General features: G+C 38.3%; 2 protein-coding genes across 4 annotated transcripts in view; both read right to left on the bottom strand.

The window, feature by feature from the left end:
• The window catches only part of kcnh1a (potassium voltage-gated channel, subfamily H (eag-related), member 1a), a 58,161-nt gene extending 40,440 nt beyond the window's left edge, over positions 1–17,721 (bottom strand). For both annotated transcript variants that reach the window (XM_087850077.1, XM_006783582.3), the window contains exons 1-6: positions 17,485–17,721; positions 12,526–12,649; positions 4,777–4,883; positions 4,320–4,448; positions 1,695–1,813; positions 952–1,344 (exon numbers count right to left, since the gene is read on the bottom strand). In XM_087850077.1, coding sequence (XP_087706203.1) covers positions 952–1,344; positions 1,695–1,813; positions 4,320–4,448; positions 4,777–4,883; positions 12,526–12,649; positions 17,485–17,557 — 945 coding nt within the window. In that variant the 5' untranslated portion in view covers positions 17,558–17,721. The remainder of the gene's footprint in view (positions 1–951; positions 1,345–1,694; positions 1,814–4,319; positions 4,449–4,776; positions 4,884–12,525; positions 12,650–17,484) is intronic.
• A 2,254-nt stretch (positions 17,722–19,975) lies between these two features.
• mrpl57 (mitochondrial ribosomal protein L57) lies at positions 19,976–22,424 on the bottom strand. Of its 2 annotated transcripts, none has more exons than XM_006783577.2 (2): positions 22,255–22,424; positions 19,976–20,561 (listed from the first exon to the last, which is right to left on the bottom strand). In XM_006783577.2, the coding sequence occupies exon 2, from the start codon at positions 20,544–20,546 to the stop codon at positions 20,235–20,237; it is 312 nt and encodes a 103-aa protein (XP_006783640.1). In that variant the 5' UTR covers positions 20,547–20,561; positions 22,255–22,424; the 3' UTR covers positions 19,976–20,234. The 2 variants fall into 2 exon arrangements, with proteins under 2 accessions (XP_006783640.1, XP_006783641.1); XM_006783578.1 differs by lacking the exon at positions 22,255–22,424 and adding an exon at positions 22,096–22,170.
• Positions 22,425–22,530: the final 106 nt, after the last annotated feature.

Here is a 22,530-nt window from a genome sequence, read left to right as displayed (position 1 = left end):
TTTCCATGTTGTTTAAAGTGAAATTAAAAAAATAAAATAACAGTGGATAACATGTATTTCAAACATCACTGTTAAATGCTGAATTCAGTTTGACTGAAGAGAATCAGAATTAACCACAACATTAAAACCACTGAAAGCTGAAGTAAGATACATCCATCATCTCATTACTACTCAATATTCTGCTGAAAATCCTTAAATCCTGGCATTCATGTGATTGTTTCCATCTTAAAACATTCTTGCAGGTCTAGCATAAAGGCACTCCCTGACAGCTGTGTCCTCTTCTAGCAGCAAACACTATTCGGGAATAGCTTGGGGGAGCACTACAAAGAGTCTAAGGTGGCATCCAGAGAGGAATCGACATGGCAGCCAGAAATTCAGTGACAATTAGTGACTTCAAGTGTAACAATGGGGATACAACAGCGAAGGATACTGCTGATTTACTGCTGACACATGGTAAACACATCAGGGGCCTACTACCTAGGCAACCGGAGGCTGGAATGATCACCAGTGACAAAATGTCACCTATAAAGTGACGTGTGACAAGCTAATCACTTTAAAACCCCTTAAAGCACCATCCTCTGAGGTACCAGACATGATGGACACCACCAAAGGTCCATATGGCTGATGGCTTTTTATTTTATCACGAGTTTAGAATAATTTGCTTGTTACTTCAAGGTGTTTCAAGACGTTATTTAGACTGACCAACAGTCTAAAAGGATTAAATCTAAAATGATATGCATTCATATTCCTTGACTAGTAGAAAATGGGGAAACAGCCAGTAACCACTTAAAAATACCTAAAAATAATACATTCAGTTTCTGCCAGGTCAAGACAGTCCAACTGTTTTGTTTACTATGAGCCAAAGCAAAGAAAAACAACAACTGCTATTATTTGGGAGTCAGGTTTTGAATCAACAAGTCATTCGAGCCATACGCACAGTGCTGCACTCACCTCATCTACATTCTCGAAGGCGTTGATGACATCATATGGCAGGCATGACAGCAGGTCAATAACAAACCATGTCTTCAGGTAATTCATTCGAATCAGCTTGGGGTCTGAGATGACCTCACCGGCAGGTCCAACAAATGTGGTGTGGAAGTTTAAAACTATGTCCACCAAAAAAATGACATCCACAATGCTGTCTACCACCAGCCACGTGACGTTGTTCTGCTTCATCTTGAAGGAGACATTGTAGGGCACCATGATGGCGGTGTAGAAGGTGAGGATGAGGATAACCCAGTCCCATGTGGTCTTGAAGAGGCAGTAGTGCAGGATGATGTGAGGAGGAGTTTTGGGAGTCTCCTGCTTGTACTGAGGTAGGATATCTGAGCCGAGCTGCAGAACCTGCACAAAAAAACCCAGTTAATATGTGAAGCTCAGCACAGACAGGTAAATTGCCACATTGGGGAGCCAAAAATGCTGCAGCTAAGGTTTGCTAATCCTTTTAGTGACTGAAGTTCACCTGCTCATGAAAAATGTGTCCAAAGTTAGCTCTTATGTAACTCCCTTGTTCATTTACTCCGTTTTCCCTCTCATACACATTATTCATATTTTTTATTAGATTTTCACCTACTAATGACATTTAAGCACCATCTCACATCTGTGGACATTTTATTTCCTACAGAATGTAACACCGTTTAACTTCAACAGTGGAAAAAAAAAATCTGAAATTAAATCCAATGAGCGAACCTTACCTCAGCGAGGCGGGAGTGCTTGTGGACGTTCTCTCCTTTGTGAACTGTGGGCTGCAGCTGTTGTAAGACTCCTCTGCTGCTTGTTAGAGCACGAGTCAGCCGGGCGAACTTTCCCCAGCCTGATCATTAAACACGAACAGAAAACAAATTTTCAATATGAGTCTTGATACTTCAGATTTTTCCGGGGGCTACAACACGCTTTCGCTGCTTGTAGAGTTGTGGCTCTGAAATCACTTTTTTCAGTATTGAACATTTGCTCAGCATCTGCTACGTATGCATATTAAAGCTTGATTATTATCTGGGTATGCAGGGCATCAACAACTTCAACAAGCTTCAGATTTCAGTTTGAATAAATTCATGATTCCTCACTTTTACAAAAATTCACGTGCAGGTGAAGAAGGCCAAGCCAAGAAACACGGTTTCAAGGCTCCTGATACAAACTGCCCAGAAAAAGTCTTATAAGCCAAATAGGACAGAACATGATAACAGCCTCTGGGTTTTAAAAAACTGTTAAGTTCTTGGGCCAGGCGAATTAAAGAAAAGTTCTTCATAAAATGTTAGTCAACCACTGACAGGATGTGGTTTTCTATAGTCCTGTGTTTAATTTTTTAAGTTACCTTCATGGACATTGTCAGACCACCTGATCATATACGATCTCATGAGATCATTAGTATAGGTCTGTTTAGATCTTCTGTCATATGCTTAGAAACATACATTATCATATAGTAGCTTGGACAACCACTTTTAGCAGCAATAACTTGAAATGTATGATCAGTCAGTCGCATCTTTGTGGAGGAATTCTGACCTACTTCTCTTTACAATGTTGCTTCAGTTCATTGAGGTTTGTGGGCATTTGCACAGATCTGTTACGTTCCCATCAGATTTGTAGATTTGCTGCTATGAGTGGGATCACTGTGCTGTTGCATGACCCAGTTTTGACTACGCTTTTACTGTCTGACAGATGCTCTCACATTTGACAGTAGAATACTTTGGCATAATGAGGAGTTCATGGTTGAGCAAGCTGCTACTGTAGCTGCAAAACAAGCCCAAATCATCATCCCTCCATCACCGTGCTTGGTATGAGATATCTGTGCTGATATGCTGTGTTTGCTTTCACCAAATGTAGCACAGTGCATTATGGTCAACGGACATTGTTAGAGAACTTCTGCAGTTTGCTCAGATGTAGGTTTGTAAAACCTAAGCAGTGCTGCCATGTGCCTTTTTAGAGAGAATAAGCTTTTTCCTGGCAACACTTCCAAACAACCTGTACTTGTTCAGGCTTTTTCTAATTATGCAGTTGCTAAGTTTAACATTTAACATGCTAACTAAGGCCTGTGGAGTCTAAGAGGAAGCCCTTGGGTTTTTGCAGTTTCTCTTAACGACCTTGTGTAAATTTGCAGGTACGTCTGTTAATGGGAAGATTGTGGCATTGTGTACACACAAAGCTGAATGCTCCAGGCCAGAAAAAATGTTTCCCGTTATCGAGGTGGTCACACTTACTGATGATCCATTAATCAAGTGAATTTGATTAGCAGCATCTGGCTGCTACTTACCGTCTTAATTTCTGTGAAAACAGTAAGGGTATACTTACTGTACTCATACAAACATCAGAGTCATGATAGACATTTTAAGAAGGGATATTTGTGCACAAACATACACAGTGCAACTTATTGTGCGTTTTGTTTTTATTTCCACAAATCTATCAGGTCGAAAAATAGCACACAATGTTTAGGTTTCTGCATCTTTTGGTCAACATAATTGCGTGGGTGGCTTTGGTTCACTCTCATTAATGTCGTTTATGGTCACAGCAGGCTGCTGTTTTCAGCAAAAGCAGTGCACGTTCCCTACTGAACACCAAGCAGCAGACAGACAAAGTTAGCCACTGGCTGGTGTACACTGTTGAGGATTCAGAATCATAAATTTCACTAAAGAGTTGGTGAAAACTAAAAATAGAGCACAGACGAGTGGAAATATTGGACCTACGTCCAATGAATTAAATGGTGAATTAAAGGATGAATCCTAATTATTAAAAATACCACTCCCTCTCTGCTACATGTGGAAACCGGCAACTGCTAGTTAGTTTAGTGCCCTATAGTGCACATTTTATATCACTTTTATAGTGATGAAATGCATTTGTCCATCAACCCTCCAAACGCTGTTTTGGCAATATGTTGCTACTCTCCAGTATCAGTGCAGCGAACACAAACATACATGTTTTTTCATCCTACCTGTTGATGCTCAAGCCTGAACTATAATTCCAGTTTCATGTTAACGACAAACCCCGTTTTTGCCCCTATTACTGGATGCACTCGTGCACTAATTCATGTTCTATTTTATCTGTCTTTAACACTCATACAGTCCAGTGAATAACTTTTTTTGTGCTGTGTACTGATTTGACTGGTGAATGGTGAAAGCAGGCAGACTGATTTGACTTCTACCTCTGAATGAGAAGTAGATCATACGGGTCTATCATGTGTAGTGGACAAAACAGATCTAACAGGATTTTACAGACTCATGTGGCGCCCAAGTATGGATGTACATTCTTTTTTTTCCCTATTTTACCTCCTCTCACCCTGTCTGATAAAAATGTGAAGTTAAACAAATTAAATTTGCCCAGAGTCTAACCTTTGGAAGAATCGTCTTCAATAGGCTGTTTAAAGGCTGTGATGTCGCTGAATGTGCAGAGAAACAGGACCACTTTTTCTTGTTCATTACGAATGGGAGCAATCTTCACAAAAAACCAAACAGGCGTCCCTGAAAGTACAAAGAACAGCACACATTTAGCTTCATCACCTGCTTCTTATAAAGGGAAAGAATCAGAGTGTGCATATAGCATAGTAGGAATCTTGATGGCCTTTCAAAACTTTGCATGTTACACCAACAACAGGAAACAAACAACCCCACATTTTGCTGAGGAAGGCTCCTCTGGTCTGGCTCTCAACCAATTAGCACATTTCTAGAGGTAGAAATGTTCTTGGCTGCCTTTGAACTCTGCTGTATGTTACAGAGGCTCTGAATACATTTGCATGATGAGGAGACGGTGGAAGTTTTCTCTTTTCTCGCATGTGGAGTCGCTACTCACTGTTCTTCTTGTACATCAGTATTTCAAACGAGTTCATCTCATAATTCTCAAATGTTAGTCGCATTTTTTCCGTCGTGTCCTTGTCTGTGAGCTCCCCATACATGAAGCTGGAAAACACAAAGGGAAATAACAATTTGAAATCTTAAAAGAGAAGCAACTTTCTCTCTTTTGCTAAAAGGGTGGCGAGAAAGGTTTGAATGTGAAAATATCTTTAGCGTTAGATTACCTTGTGAGATTTTGTTCTTTTGGCTTAAAATCAAGCACTGCTCTGACAACTTTTTGTGTCACTGCATTTACCTTTAAATCATGACTCGGTCAGGATTTCCGCTCAGTTTCACCTCAGTTATAAAAAATTATATCTACACTAAGCAGACCAAGCTGTGTAAAATATCAAGTGGGTTAAAATTCATATAATTGTATCCTGAAAACATAAAAAGACAAATGCAGCCCTGGATGCTAATTGGCCAAATGCAAATTAAACCTGAAGATGGGTTAAGCAACCACGAACACTTTTAAGCACACTACAGAGACATTCATCTCACTTTACTTATTAGTGCCAGCCTCAGTAGCAGCCTGCTCCAGCGTGATCTAAATATAGTCTGTTATGAAATACAAAAGGAAGGCTAAATTTAATGAGACTAAATTCTGATGCTGCAGAGACTTTTCAGACCAGCGCTTGATGTAACATCAGTGACGAATGTCCTCATCTCACACCTCCCATCTTTCCCCTGTGCGGGGAGGAGAATGACATTCTTCAAAGAAGAATATGTAATAGCAGTTCCTCAAATCACTTCATCATCATCATCATCATGTGTGTTTATAGAAGGATGTAACTGATGCGCAAAAAGAGCTCGTTATTAGACTCTGGAGAAATGAGCATACATCTTATGTTTGAGTCATCTTCAAAAACATTAAAAATCCATAATGTGAATGTTTTATGAGCTCATAATAAGGCACAGGATTTTTTTTTTTTTTTTTTACATCAAATAAAAATAACTTGAACACCAGGATGATTAAAGGTGCGGGAATATGTCTGAAGAGAAAGTGGCTACTACCTAAATTACTTTGTTTTTTTTAAATGGTTCAGATTAAAAAATAAAATTGATCTGGAAAGTGATCTTCCAGTAGAGAACCAATGGGCACAAAAAAAAACCCCCAAAAAAAACCCAGAGTATCGACTCATGTAAAGAAATGCAGCATATATAAATTATTAACATGAGAACTGTGTAAGCTGCTGAGTGTATAGCCAGTGACTCTATTCCTAACATACAGCAATGCATAAAAAGACAGTGTTGTATAGTTATCTTCCATAAGCAGTTAAACACTGGCAGTAACACCAGCGCTGCCAGGTTTTAATGAAATAGCCGACTTTTGTTTTGCTTCTTGCTTGGCTCAGATTCAGCCTTTATGACCATGTTGAGGGCTGAGATATATCAAAATTTCTGCTTTCCCAGTCACTGCCATGGGAAAATCACTTTATTACTGTTGTCTTAATAGCCTTTTATACGGCTGGAGTATTGTAATTATGTCTTTCAATGCCACTTAATATATATATTTAAGAGAGGTAGGTGCAAGAAACTGTAGTTTGAACCTGAAAGTCTTTTGTTTTTTAATAATACCTTTTTTTCTTAATTCTTTGTGTTTAATGTAACTTTTTAAAGTATTTCTTTGTGTAAGAATAATGCCCCATTTAACATGATAAAATTAGACGTTTTTAGAGATTCTTCTGACAAAGCAGTGAAGCACCAGGAAATCTATTCTTCTTCTTCTTCTTCTTCTTCTTTCCAAGCTAATAGTGTTTGTGCCACGAAAAACTGTAAAAAAGCATTAAAGTTGATGATATTTTTCAAAATTTCCACCACTACTCAAGGTTTCAAATCCCTTCTCTCGGGATAAATTAAATATTGATAACTATAAAATAATAATAACCGAAAAAATAATCTCAAAGAAAGGAGGCTATGCTAGTGTGTGCCGCTTTCCTAACATCTCCCTGCAGCAAGACTACCTCACAAAATGCTTACCCTGTGATTTTATAAGGCCTATAAACAGCCCCTATTGGGTGTTGCTAATAGGTCAGCAGTTGGCTTTTGTCATACATATTCAATAGCAATTATTTGCCTCTGTTTAGTTCACCAAGATCCTGCTTTAGACTTAAGATAGTAGAAATCCCCACAAAGAAATACAGGAATAAACGTGTGAAGAAGTGTAGCTACAAAGAAACAGGAATAACCAATAAAATGCAGAAATAGAGAAATGCAAGTTTATATACGGAAATGTTTTGTTTCATTAATTCGTTCACTGATAACTACTAATCACTGGTTCCTCTTTTTACGCTCATCCTCACTCTTGTGAGCCGTTTGATAGTAAGTGCTCAGTATGATCTTTTCACCACAATAATTAAGTAATTAGTGATGAATATATCTCTCAGTGTGTTCTCCTACAATTCATTACTACCTATTGCAGAAATAACGCATTAGTGATTTATTAATTATCAGGTTTCCTCCCTCACTCGTTTTCTGCTTTCCATCAAAGACATTCGGGAGATTTTAAGTTTGTTTGTCTTCCTCTTTCAAACAGAAGCCTGCACTGGATTTACCGACCTGATATTAAACCACAACAAACCATTACACATTGGCTTCAATATTTGTATTGGCGAGTGCTCTGCAGCTTATGTTTGGGCACCCGAGGGTCTAAATCAGTAATAGCCGCAGTGCTGGCTGTAAAAAACACCATCTCCCGCAACAGATGAAATCTCCCACGTTTTTCAGATTTGGCAGCACCAACTGTTTCACTGGGATCCTATTAATATGGTGGTTAGTGGCATCCTTATTGTAGGCACAACAAACACAAGTCCTGAAATGATTTACTCACTCCAATAACCTTTTATTCCTTTATGTTTATGTATATCTACAGGTTTACCATCATAGTCGGTGATGCAAAGGCAGTTTCAGCTGTTACAAGCTGATTACATCACAGATTTGTGTCTGGTTTCCGGCTCTGTGGTGGTGCAAAAAAACCCAAAACAATCTGCTAGACTGTGTTTAACTATGGGAATATCATATCAGATTTAATTGAGTGGTCTGTGTAATTTGAACTTCCTCTGGGGAGATGCTCTGGCAAAAAGAATTGATTCTCCTGTCAGTTGGGTCTCGTATAAAGCCAGGCCTTTGACATAGCAAAGTTAGCCCCACAGTGTCACTAATAACTGTGTATCCACATCTTAATTGTTAGGTTTAAGCTGATAATTGTATTTTTAGGTTTGAATTTGTGACAAATAAATCAAAAACTGATCACTCGGCTCTTCAGCCCTGCTAGAGACGCGGCTTTATAGACAGCATTATCAATCCCGTGTCAAGCCCAGCAATTTGGCCCAGACTAAAATATCCCAGCAATATTGCCATGAAATCTGGTCTGATCCCCTGACTTTTCCTACAATGTGTCATTGAAGTTGGCATTTATGTTTGGGAGTGTTAGGTCATGTCTCCTACCGGATTAAACATAAATAAACTCTGGTGATCCTTTAACCTTTTGTGTAGCACTATTGCTTCAATGTCAGTTTGTCCATTACTTTATGTATACTTTTTATGATTAAATAAAATGTACAGTGGGGCAAAAAAGTATTTAGTCAGCCACCGATTGTGCAAGTTCCCCCACTTAAAATGATGACAGAGGTCAGTAATTTGCACCAGAGGTACACTTCAACTGTGAGAGACAGAATGTGAAAAAAAAAATCCATGAATTCACATGGTAGGATTTGTAAAGAATTTATTCGTAAATCAGGGTGGAAAATAAGTATTTGGTCAATAACAAAAATACAACTCAATACTTTGTAACATAACCTTTGTTGGCAATAACAGAGGTCAAATGTTTACTATAGGTCTTTACCAGGTTTGCACACACAGTAGCTGGTATTTTGGCCCATTCCTCCATGCAGATCTTCTCAAGAGCAGTGATGTTTTGGGGCTGTCGCCGAGCAACACGGACTTTCAACTCCCGCCACAGATTTTCTATGGGGTTGAGGTCTGGAGACTGGCTAGGCCACTCCAGGACTTTCAAATGCTTCTTACGGAGCCACTCCTTTGTTGTCCGGGCGGTGTGTTTTGGATCATTGTCATGTTGGAAGACCCAGCCTCGTGTCATCTTCAAAGTTCTCACTGATGGAAGGAGGTTTTGGCTCAAAATCTCACGATACTTGGCCCCATTCATTCTGTCCTTAACACGGATCAGTCGTCCTGTCCCCTTGGCAGAAAAACAGCCCCATAGCATGATGTTTCCACCCCCATGCTTCACAGTAGGTATGGTGTTCTTGGGATGCAACTCGGTATTCTTCTTCCTCCAAACACGACGAGTTGAGTTTATACCAAAAAGTTCTACTTTGGTTTCATCTGACCACATGACATTCTCCCAATCCTCTGCTGTATCATCCATGTGCTCTCTGGCAAACTTCAGACGGGCCTGGACATGCACTGGCTTCAGCAGCGGAACACGTCTGGCACTGCGGGATTTGATTCCCTGCCGTTGTAGTGTGTTACTGATGGTGACCTTTGTTACTTTGGTCCCAGCTCTCTGCAGGTCATTCACCAGGTCCCCCCGTGTGGTTCTGGGATCTTTGCTCACCGTTCTCATGATCATTTTGACCCCACGGGATGAAATCTTGCGTGGAGCCCGAGATCGAGGGAGATTATCAGTCGTCTTGTATGTCTTCCATTTTCTGATGATTGCTCCCACAGTTCATTTTTTCACACCAAGCTGCTTGCCTATTGTAGATTCACTCTTCCCAGTCTGGTGCAGGTCTACAATTCTTTTCCTGGTGTCCTTCGAAAGCTCTTTGGTCTTGGCCATGGCGGAGTTTGGAGTCTGACTGGTTGAGGCTGTGGACAGGTGTCTTTTATACAGATGATGAGGTCAAACAGGTGCCATTCATACAGGTAACGAGTGGGGGACAGAAAAGCTTCTTACAGAAGACGTTACAGGTCTGTGAGAGCCAGGGATTTTCCTTGTTTGAGGTGACCAAATACTTATTTTCCACCCTGATTTACGAATAAATTCTTTACAAATCCTACCATGTGAATTCATGGATTTTTTTTTCACATTCTGTCTCTCACAGTTGAAGTGTACCTCTGGTGCAAATTACTGACCTCTGTCATCATTTTAAGTGGGGGAACTTGCACAATCGGTGGCTGACTAAATACTTTTTTGTCCCACTGTATCTCCACCTAGACAAGCACTTAGGCAAAGGTTAGACATTCCTGTCACACTGACAATTAGTCAAGTGTGTGGCAGTGAAAAGAGGGTGTAGAGTGCTGGTTGCGTGTAAAAAAAAAAAAGAAGTTATAATGCAGGAGGAACAGCAGTAGTGGCCATCCAACAAATCCAACAAATTATTACAAGTTCAGTTTCACTAGCAACACCCAGCACTGATTACTGGCAGACCTGTTGAATCAAGAAAACTTAAAAGTGAAGTACACTAAGAGATCTCAAAGCACAACACATCATGCCAGAATTTAAAGAATTCAATATAAAAGTCATTGTAATCTCTTGGTCTGGAAAGGGTTACAAAGCCATCTCTAAGGATTTGGGACTGGAAATGAGAGCCACTATCCACAACTGGAGAACACTTCATAGAGACCAGCCTACCAAAATTACTCCAAGAGCACACTGACGACTCATCCATGAGGTCACAAAAGAACTCAGAATATCTAAATAACTGCAGGCCTCACCCTCAGTTAGGATCAGTGTCCATGATTAAACAATAAGAAAGAGACTGTGCAAAAATAGCATCTATGGTTAGCGCTCCAAGGCTGACCAAAAAGAACAAAGAGCCTCACATTTGCCAAAAATGTCTAGCCATCAGTTCATGCTCTGAAGCTCAAGCACACTCGAGTTATGCAGCAGGACAATAATCCATAAAACACCAGAAAGTCCACCTTGACAATCCTGCAGTGTGGCTGAATTAAAACAATTCTCTAAAGAACAATGTGCAAAAACTTCTCCAAAGCAATGTGAAAAACGGCCAGTCACAAACACTTGATTGCAGTTCTTGTTGTCAAAAATGGCACAACCAGTTGTTAAAAGAGCAGTTAAATTCTCACACAGGCAGGTTTGGATAGCTTTTTTAACCCCTAATAAATGAAAATATCATTTAGAGTGTGCACTTTGTGTTTACTCAGGTTATCATGGTTTAATTAAAGTGACAAGATGATCTGGAATATGTAAATGTACCTCAAGTACAACTTCACTGTACTGAACAACAAATCCCATTACTGCAGACGCTGCACCTGACCAGAAGCACTTCTTGCTATTTCATTAAAAAAATAACAGAAAAAACATTTGCATGTACTGCTGATGGGTGAATGTTCCTCTTATTCTGGTAATTAACAAGCAAATTTGCAAAGAAGTTCAATCTGAAAACACTACATATAGTCAGTTGTGGCATGTAGGGACTATTTGCAGTATAGGCTATATTTTCCATTTCAATTAAAATAACTCCAAATATTCATTAAAGGCAGATCTCTCGGATCACAAGCAACTACTGATTACATTATCCTCCTTAAATAAAGCTTTCCCACCTCACAACATCAGCGCGCTCTGCCTGGTGGTAGAAGGTGTAAATGCATAAAAACAAAGGAATTCACAGTAGCTGCATCCATAACTAAAAATGGCTCCTATTGTGACAGAACTACATATTAAACTGTCTGATGTCAGATCAAACAGTGCCAACCCCATACAGATCTTTTAATCACAGGACCCAAAGTAATACCATACCTATGTGATGAAAGGATCTAAGTGAGGGCTCCACACATTTCTTTTTAATGGAGAAATTTAAACTAACTTGATGACAATAAAGTGTGAATATTTTTAGCATTGCCAGGAGCTCATCGAGACAGCAGCGACCATAACATGTTCTCAAAGTGTCACTGAACAATCTTATTTATTTATTGACGAGAAACAGCTGTAAAAAAAAAAAGTTTACATTAAGATAGTGCCATAACAACTAAATGCTTGAGGGCTTAATGAAGTATTTTGAGTCTAAATTTAAAGTTTTCAGTAGTACAGTACAATACAGTACATTAACTTGTTCTAGGCCAGGTTCATGTTCAGTGTTGGGTTAAAATCGTCAGTAAGCTCCAATTTTTTTTACTGATTCTTTGAATTTTCAGTACTGTAAGTGTAAAAAAAAAGACATTCTGCTGAAGGAATACATTTTTACGTGCAACTTCTTGAGCTGTACGTTAGAAAAAAGAAATCACAGCAGTGCAAACAGTATACATCTCCCTGGAATTTGCACACGTTTAGTTGTTTGACTGCTGGACCTAACTGCACTTATAGTAGCCCATAACATTCAAATAGATCAAGTCTGAAGTAAATCTAATGTATAGAGCTGCTCTCTTGGCGTATTTGTACAACTGGTTTATACATCCCTGGCACTCATTCTAATGATATCTTTGAATGAAGACAGCTCTTAATTAATCTACCAATTATGTGCTGAAAAATAGCCATATTACATGTTAAGCCCTCCTTTTACATGATGTAGTTTTAGGTTTTGCCAACCCAGAGCCAGGCTATGTTAAACTTTTAGTTTTTAGTTCATTACTTCTCTGTAACTAACAAATAATTGCTAAAATGAACAAAGCTAATGTTTATGTTGTGATGTGTTCTTGAAATTCTCTTAATAAATTTAAATACGTATGACAGTTTCTTGTTTTTAGCTTTTAACGTACAATATATTAATAGTTCCCTTTTGCCTACCTGCAGGTGCTGCTTTTCTGCATCACCTCTGCTCTGTGATACCCCGACAGCTTGCAGAAACCATCATTGCTGTAGACGATGGGCCAGTCCACTATCTGAGCATTTCCCAGGACAAAGTTGGTATCTGTTTTAGAGTGAACAGGAAATAAAAAGGGCAAATAACTCGCAGCATTTCCTAAAAATAGCATTGTAGTGTAACATACTTCAACTACAGGGTAAGGGAAAAGACCTGTATCTAACTGTATCTTAAACTGAAAAAGTAAAAAGGTTATTGACCACTATCCATCTATATCTATATCTCTCTTTCTATTTTATAAGCATATGTTTATCTTAGTAATATCTATCATTAAAAAGATTGTTGACTTAAAGCAGTTTAAAGATTTTTATTAGAGTCCACGGTCGCCTACGGCTCATTAAACACTCAGGGCAAGTGTAAACAAATGTAACCAAACAAACTCTTTGCTTATGCAGAAAGCATCCAACTATCTGCTTCATTAACTCGCTTCTTGGCAGTGCAAAAACAGGTTTTTATTGCTTTTTTATATTTACCTATGTAGAGTTTGTAACACTCCTAATTGGCAGCTTAATGTGTGTGTGTGTGTGTGTGTGTGAAAAAGTAGTTATGTTTGCCATTAATTTTAGAAAACTGTAAATATCTGTATCTACCCTTTATGGAGAATAGAACACATTTGTTATCATGTGGCATATTTTGAATTATTCAGAGCAAAACGTATTTGTGGCTAAATGTTAATAAGCTTAAATAACCAGACTCGCATGCGTACTTGCTTCCATCCTTTTTTCAACCTGTCAGCAGTTATATAATTAGCATACTCAAGCTGTTACTCATGTCGTAATACATTAAATAAACAGATAGCTTTGCTATTTTTTTATTTTAGTGACATTTTAAAAAACCGAGATAAAGTACTACATTGTGCAAATGACTGCAGTGGGTTTTTCTGGGAAACTTTGAAAAACTTAAAACAAATTTTAACATGAATATGTGTCACTTTTACAAATAACATTTGCATTTAAATGACAAATGAAATAACTTGTGCATATGCACATTTTGATATATAAAATGCGCAAAACATTACACGTATAATGCCTGCAAGCTAGCTCACACAATGACACAATGTTCTACAGGGATCAAAAACAAAGGAAGATTTTGTTGATTTTTATGGATAACATAATAAAATAGAACATACTATGTAGTAGTGGACATAGTGATTTTAGCTAACATGAAAAACTAAACATACAGGAATAGACTATAACAATGTCACAACACTGAAGTAAAGGAGCACGAGGGAAGAAATTCAAAACACTGGGTCACAAAGCAGTTTATATATCACATCTAAACACAAAAACACATGAATAATCACTAAAAGCATGGGGACGATGCACAGAACATTTCATGCCAACATGTTATTTTGCAGTGAACACATGTTAATGTTGGGATCCTGGGAGGAAGGAGGCATAAAAGGAGGCATCTGTTAACTCACTAATGGGTTGCAGCAAACATTTCAGATCTGAGCTTTGTAAATTAACAGCATTTGGTCTAGAACATTAAGTGTTACATTACAAAAAGAGAGACACTGACGGGGGAATATGAGCAGCACGCCAAATTAAACTTCATAGTACCTGTCTGCCTATGTGACAGTGTCCAAACTGAAATGTTTGAAAAGAAAAGAGGGTTAACAGATTACAGAGAGAAACATGCACTGAATGTCAAACAAACAGAGACACGGTTGTGTTTAACTTGAATAGCTGCTGATAGACAAACTATCTGAAAAAAACTATTCTGGTTAAGTTAACACATTAGTGGCCACATGAGTGCAGATAAAAACAGAAACAAGCATGCAAACTTAATCACATTTATAACCCTGTGATCAATTTTTTAAGCTTTGATTTCATCTTTAATAACTTCTGAGAGAAATATTTGCCACTTTAGCCGCTAATGGATTCAACTTTCTTCAGCTAACATCAGCTTCACTTATACACCCATGGCCCCACTCAGTAGCTACACTTGTTCAATTGCTCATTAACATAAATATCTAATCAGCCAATCGCATGGCAGCAACTTGACATATTTAGGAATGCAGCTATGGTCAAGATGACCTGACAAAGCTCAATCTGAACATCGAAATGGGAAAGAAAGGTAATTTAAGTGACTTTAAATGTGGTAAGGTCGTTAGAGTCAAATGTGCTGCAGCTCTTGATGGAGGTCCTAAAAATAAGCATTTTGGTTTAATTCGATAAAATGTGGCAAATGTGTAACAGAATGGCAACTGGCATATCCTGACAGTGCACTACCATAAACAACAGCAGCTGTTCCAGCAGCTGAATAATCATTTTAACAGCTGATCATCAGCTGGGCCTGAACTGGTAGCATTCTGTTTTTGCTGATTGGTTATAATTATACTAATTTCTGAGATGCATTGTAACAGTTTTCGAGGTTTCCAGGACACTTTCGTGGCACCTTTACTCGAAACAAATAAAAGCGACCTGTTATGCTTCACCCTATTTTATGTGGGACCAACCATAAAAGCACTTAAAGTAATGCCAGCATTGCATTTGCACATAACTGGATGAGTTGCAAATATAGTGTAACATTATCAGTGTTGCTCAGTGCTCTTAAAATGCCTGGACTACATACACTCTTCTACAACACTGCTACAGAAAAACATAAATACAAAATAAAATGTATAGCTAACATGACTATGTTCTACAAAAGTCAAGGTAAGTTTATATTACAGTATCAAATATAACACTAATATCAACGTAATCCGACGTTGTTTCAGCTGTTTCTTCAACCGTGCCTTTCTTATGCTTTTTTGTTAGTATACTGTCATTTGAAAAGACAAGTAAACAGACGTATGCAGGTTGTTACTATGAACCAAATTTTGGGAGAAAAAATTTCCAACAATGATCTCTAATCTCTGTGAGCCAAAATCTCAGGCTTCAGTCTGTTTTTTCCATGTGATGTTTCTATACAGTCGTCTTCTACAGGGGCAGCACGTAGAACTGTCAGTGCTGCCCCTCGGCAGGCTTCTAGATGTCAGCCAATCAGAGGAAAATAGACTTTAGTAAAGAAATCTAGGGATTGTTTTGGACAAGAGGACGAACTCAGGGGCAACATATAAAACAGGTATATCGAAGACGTTTTTTAAACTTTGAGACATGCAAAGCTAATCTAGTGGAATCCCAGAATAAAAATACAGAGGTGGAAATGAGCATAATATGTACCTTTTTAAGTTACTGACATGTGTAATTGAGCCATCAGTGCTGTTCTTTGTGACTGTTCGTTTCCTTTTAAGACAAGTGCTGAGAAAAATGTTTGACAAGTTTAAATGGGGAGTGTAAGTATAGTGAGAGAAGAGAAGATATCTGCATAATTTAAAAGTCAAAGTAGGTGGTGAACTGCTGGGCACAAAAATCAAAAAGTTGTCTTGAACACTGTCATCAAAATATAGCACAAAGCTAGCTATTTAAAAATGAATGACTGGTACATAAAAGGAATATTTCATTGTTTGCAAATGCCCACCCACCACTGTCTCAGTGGCATCCAGCAGATTATAGTCTCGGCTCCTTTGTTTCAAGCTTGGGAGAGATTTACCGCTCACTAATCCATCATGGACTGCCTAAGGTCATAAGAAAAATATATGTATCTGCTTTTGTTTTTAAAGGGTGGATTTTCTTAAATATATTATACAGCTTAGGAATCCAGACATCAGCCTCACTGTGAAGAGATGCTGTCACTGTCTCTGAGCAGGCTGCTCCCCGTTTGTCATAGCACATTTAAATGTAGATATGTGCAGCAGGAGCAGACTGACAGTGAGGCGGAGAGTTCATGCACAGAAACATGGTGGTTTCACATGTGTGAACCCCTATTTAAAAAAAACAAAAGCAAAAAAACCCATAAAGATAGTACGTATTCAGTAATTTTCCCAAAATGTGTCTCATGACAGAGGCAACAAACGCAGGTGGTTCTCTGTCACAGCTAGCTGTCAACTCTCCAGTCCGTGCTGTCACGTCCTGTTGGATCTAAAAAACACAGAAAAGCTACTTTCTGTGTTTTTACGGAAGCCAGAACAGTTGGCTTAACAAATCCCACTTGTCTCTATAAGTTTAAAAAAGAAAGAATCTTAATTTTAGTTCATATGTTTTTCCTGAGAAGTCTGGTCTGTGTGTTTTCTTTCAGTGAAATGTAATTCAAAATGCTATAACAGAAAGCCTAAATCCTCTTTATTAACTGATTCATAGCACCAGTTAGAACATGGTGCAAGGCTTTCCAGACTCCATGAAGAAAAGAGAACATGATAAAAATAACTATTAGGATTATGTTTGGACAAATGTCTACTACTTTTGGATACATTTTTAGATTTAGTTTAATAAATAATAATGCCTCAGATGTTGATAATAAAATCCCAACAGCTAAATTTCAAACTGACCTGTAACTTAAAGGGAAATTAAAGTGAATCCTATCAAAAACAGGACTTTTCACTGTATATTATACTGATAATCTATTTATGTGAAAACTGTTGAAATAAGTATCACGCCAGACATTTCTGAGCCATACAATCTTTCCTTGGACACTTCCAATGGTCTTATGTAATCAGTAGTACATTTAATGGTTGTAATGCACACAGTGAAAAAGTGAAAGTGGAAAAAAATGAAATAATTTTAAAGATGAATAGGCTTACTCTAAATACACGAGTGAGATATTGACAGTCCTACTAGAAACATTAATCAGAATGTTTAACACTCAGTAGTTTTCCCCCTCCTGGTAAAAAGGTCACAAAAATGTTACTTTAAAAAATCTCAATAAAGGATTCTTAATTAATTAGCCCTCCTCGTTATTTAGTTAATTAGACTAGTTGACTGTGTCGAGGCATTTATTATGTCTAGCTTTCCAAAACAGAGTAGATTTCATTTTTAATGTTTAAATCGCATCATCCTTACCGTTCGACCGTCTGACAATATTCTCCAAAAAAGTATTCTGAGGGGCCACAAGTCCCCTCCGACCCCCCGCCATCCTGCCGCTTCACTCAGTCGTCTGCAGGTGAATCGTTACTCCGCAATCTGCAGTTTGTTTTCATGGTGTCTCCGGCTCTGAGCGGATTTCTTGGACAGGGGCTGGCTGTCTGGTGTGCTCATTAGCTACCTCCCAAGCCCGGTGTGGTGCGTTGGCGCCTCTTTACGCACCTCATCATCCAGGAGAGGAGAGAGGAGAGACTCTGGGTTGGCTGTTATTGACTGGTGTTACTAACAGGACCTGGAGCTCCATCTGCTGGACATAATTATGCGTACACTGAAAGTTCGCAGTGGCTCCTGCTCTCAACAAACTGCAGTTGTGGAACTAAGAGCGTTTAAGTCACGCGGGGATTAGCAAATGAAAGAACCCAACAAGCACAACTCGGATGGCCAAAGGCGAAATGGAACCCCTAGGACAGACGTTTTGAAGTCATATTTCTCTTTGGAAAATAAATTAAATATCCACACAGAGGCCAAGGCAACTGCAAAGGGACTCAAAAATAACCTCAAAGACCTCCAAACAGACCCCACCCACCCATCCAGCCCAACTAACATAAAACATACATTAATAGACACAAAATCTTACAAAGACTACAACAATAGACCATGGGAATTAGGACAAATCTTCTCAAAAGACCCTCAGGTTTTTTTTGTTGTTGTTTTTTTTAGCTGTAAAAGTCAAATCTGAACAAATCTGAAAATGCTGAACTTTGTGGCTTCCTCTTTGTTTACTGCCGTGAGCTCTTTCTAGAACATTTTTTTCATCACCTCATAAATCTTGCTCAGTTATTTTGGACTCGTAGTTGGCCACACTAAGACAGGCTAAGAAAACAAATCCAGCAGTGGCATTTCCATCGAAATTAAAACAGTTTAGGTGGAAAGAATGATGTCATGAATGGTTTCCTCATACCTGCAGGTGAGGGCTGCAGGTTTTCTGTCCTCACAGTTTGGGCTCGCCTGTTGTTGCAAGTCTAAATCAGACTGGATGGCTACTATGGAAACCAGCAACCTGCCTGCGCTGCAGAGAAGCTCTGGTTACCGCTGTTTTGTGCTACACCAATTAAAAAGGTGGAAAATGGCAGAATCTTCCTGCTGTTTTGCTATTTCACTGTCCTGCACACACTGATAGAAAGACAGGAGCAACCAGAGCACATTATCTTCTTATATTATTGCCAGTTACACTTTAACCCCTCATGTAGCATCTACAGGCATTATGCACACAAAATCAAAGTGTTTATGCTCAGCATGTGGACATCATTGACGATAAACCCTCATTGGGGTGGGTACATGAGCCTGATGGCTCCATTTAAGGGCAGATGATTTCCGAGTCAGTGTTTGCTTTTCTTTTTTTTCTTTTTTTTTATTTGCTCACAACTTACTCCGGTCTTTCCTTAAAAGGATAATAATCAGGTCACCTGCTGGCTTTTCCACCTGTCTGTTGACATAATTATGAATTATTACATAAAAGCAATAACTGTTATCAGACAGTGTAATGCTGCGTGTGTGCAGATTGGTTGTGCTCTCACTGACAGTCAGTATCTTCTTTAGTGCTATCAATTAACTAAAACACAGATTTATGTAGAACACAAACTATATCAGCATTTCATACTATTGTTTGTGACACTTCTTTAAACCCTCATTGTGTAAAAGAATTTTAACAAAAGTGTTTACACTATACAGTGAATTATTTCTTATATCCACGACCAATAAAGCATGTGTTATGCATTGTCTGCTTTATTGCTTGGAAATGCTGAATGATGTCCTAAAGTAAACTACAGATAAATTTGCCTCAGGTCTGTGTTTCCATTTAAGGGCATGTAATTTGAGTTTGTGTTTGGGTCACACCTTCCTTCATTCAGTCTGTCCTTAAAAGGTTCTTCCTCCAGATACGTATTGGTTCTGTCAATATTACTGATATGTGACGGCAATAACCACTGTTAGACAACAGTGTTGTGCTTCATCTGAGTTTTCATGAGGGCCAATAATCCAGAGTCTCTGGAGAGCCTTAGATTTGTGGCAATAGCAGGAATCATAAAGCATATCTTATCACAAGACTACAGAGCAGTAGATAAAATAATAAGGCTCATTACCTACAAACACAATTCCTTAAAAGGATCTGTGAATAAAACCAAAGCATTTCCTTTAGATTAAAAAAAAATATTCCTCCCACTCTTATAAAACTTCAAAGGGTCAAAAAGTCTTTACAGTCACAACAAATTAAAATGTGTTCAATTGTTCGTTAAAGTTACATAATTGCACCCTAAATACCCCAGATAATCTATATAATTTCTCAGTTTTCCTCATGGAATACACTTGTGCAGCTCATTCAGTTAAAGAGCTTTTGTAACCAGTGGGGAGGCTGAACTTAAAAGTGTATTTTGTTGTTAAGCTCTTAATTAAGGAGGCACAGATAAAACACGACTTTTGAAGAGGATTTTATCCAAAATAAGCTACATCGAAAGGAAGAATTCCAGTCACATTTTCAGCCGAACCCAAAACATCTGCGAACAGAGGGAGTAATAACGGTCTTTTGGGAACACTTCAAAGTGGCTTCTCAGTTGACATCAAGAAACTCAGTAATAATAAGCCATAATAAACAAAAACAGGGCTTCTTTGGACAAATTAACTGTTTTAGATTGTTATACTATAAACGCAGTCTTTGCATGTCACTTCACACGTTAACTTGACCAGTTCTTAGTGATTCTCAGATGACTCAGGTGATCTGTGATGCGTTTGTGTTCAGGAAAATTCGCAAAGCTGGCCTCCTTCATCTTGAGCCAGTTCTGGGCTCTGCGTTCTGCTGCATGCCCGTGCTCCTGTTCCTGGGTCATGTACGGCCGGCTGATCCAGTACTCGGTCTCAGCTTCGCGCTCCAGCTGCTTCAGTGTGTTGCGTTTCATTTGCCAAGTAATCTGTCGAGGCCGTCGATACTTTCCGATCCACTGCTTTCCAGGAATACCTTTTCGCAGAAGGGTGAGGGTGAGGAACATGATGGCAAAGTATTTCTGTGAAAGACGAAAACAGCTGAAATTAGGGGCTGCTGTGGTGACAATTTATGACAGCAAAGGGCTTTGGTGAAAATATAGCGGGGCTTATTATGTCTCCTATGATTACAAACTTGAACATTTTAAATGAAAATGATTTCTTTTGAGAAAGGGCTAAAAATAAAAAGTACATTGAGGAAAAGCTCAATGTACGTTTTGAGCTTTCCCTCAGGTTATACTGCCATTAAATCCAATGAAGGTTGGGACAGACTAGCAATTGCTTGACAAACCAGTGTTCTAAGACGTTTGCATTTTCAAGTTTTGTTAAAAGAAAAAAAACGAAAAAAAAAAAGCATACAATAAACAATTCCCATAATGCAAACTACATACCGCTATGAATCCAACTGTACACTGAGAAACTTCACTTTTTCACCAATAAAACTTTATTTTAGAGGAAACTTTATTTTAACTTTAATCTAACAGCCACACTCAGTATGCGTCAGGAGCAATTCAGCGTTCAGTATCTTGCCCGAGGATAGTTCGGCATGCAGAATAGAGCCAGAGATTAAGCCACCAGCCTTTCGATTGGTAGACAACCCACTCTACCTCCTGAGCCACAGGTAAAAAAAGAAAAAAAAAATTCTGCAAATGATGATACATAAAAAGACCAGATTCAAGCCATCATGCTTCATGCTGCATTCAGATTCTCCTTTTAAAAAGGCCAAACGGGAAGAACAGAGTAGCTACCTAGACTTGGGAATGTTTACACTGGACTCTGCTAACCTTGCACCAACTCACTTTTTTTTTTAAATATATCTGCAATCGTTTTTTCCATCTGGGAGATATCTTTGATGTTTAGGTTATACATCAACAGAGTTATATAGTAAGGATTATTAGGTTGAAAATAATTATTAGGAGTATAGTGGACATAAAACTTTCTAAGAGTCTAACCTCACCATTATAACTACAGAGTTATTAAAAAAAAAGAAATAAATAAATAAAATATGCACACTATGAATATCCTATACTAATCCTCTTGCTAATTAAAATAAATCTGACTTACATCTGTATTATTAATTTTTTCCAACATTCACTATAAATATTGCAATGACATCATTAAAGTAAATTTTTTGTCATGTTAATTGTGTAGTGATACTCGGATATAAAATATCATATTATATATGATATAACAGGAAACAACTAGAGTTATAATGCAAAATGAGAAGGCTGGTGATGTGCATGAATAGAGTGGCATGGGACAAATTTCTAGCAAAACCTGCATTTGCCCCCTAAATTATCTGCTTTGTGAACCAATATCAATGTAAATTATACTACCAAACATTTAGAAAAGGTAAGTTATTATCCAATGGTTTTATTGAGGTCAGATTAAGCTGTATGTGATTCATCGACTAAAAACAACCTTGACGCCCCAGACGTAAATGCCCTTAACACAGAAACCGTTATAAAAAGAAAAAAAATCATAAAATGTATTAAGAGTCTAACCTTTTTGTTATAAAGGTGGGAAACTATTTAAAAACATGGAACAAGCAGATACCTCAGCGTGGTTTAAATGCAAAGCTGTAAATGGAAGCTCTAAACGAAAGCTAATGTCAACCGTGCTTCACGTTGCAGAACAAGGACAGTTTAAAAACGGATCATTTCAGAGTCACAGCAGGCACACAATGGGAAACCACGCATCTAATCTTTAACTTACCTTCTGACTGCGTTAAAAGCAGCTGAATCTCTGACCAGAAGACAGGTTCACTCAATTTGATTATAATACAAAGAACAAAAAAGGGAGAAAACAAGCCGCATAACTAGCATCCGCAGCTAACTTCCGGGTCATTGGTTGTATTTCCGGGCAAACTATGGGGCCTAAAAAGGCCCAAAAGTCTTCCGAAATACGCGTTTGTTTGTTTTTTTAAAGAAAGGCTTAAAACTATTTTTGAATGTGTAATTAGGAAATCATTAGAAAAAAGTACCATACTCT

This window comes from Neolamprologus brichardi, chromosome 13 (genome assembly GCF_056152115.1).
Source record: "Neolamprologus brichardi isolate AB-2024 chromosome 13, ASM5615211v1, whole genome shotgun sequence".
NCBI lineage: Eukaryota > Metazoa > Chordata > Actinopteri > Cichliformes > Cichlidae > Neolamprologus > Neolamprologus brichardi.
Note: the sequence above shows the minus strand (reverse complement) of the source record. Positions and strands in the feature narration are given on the sequence as shown.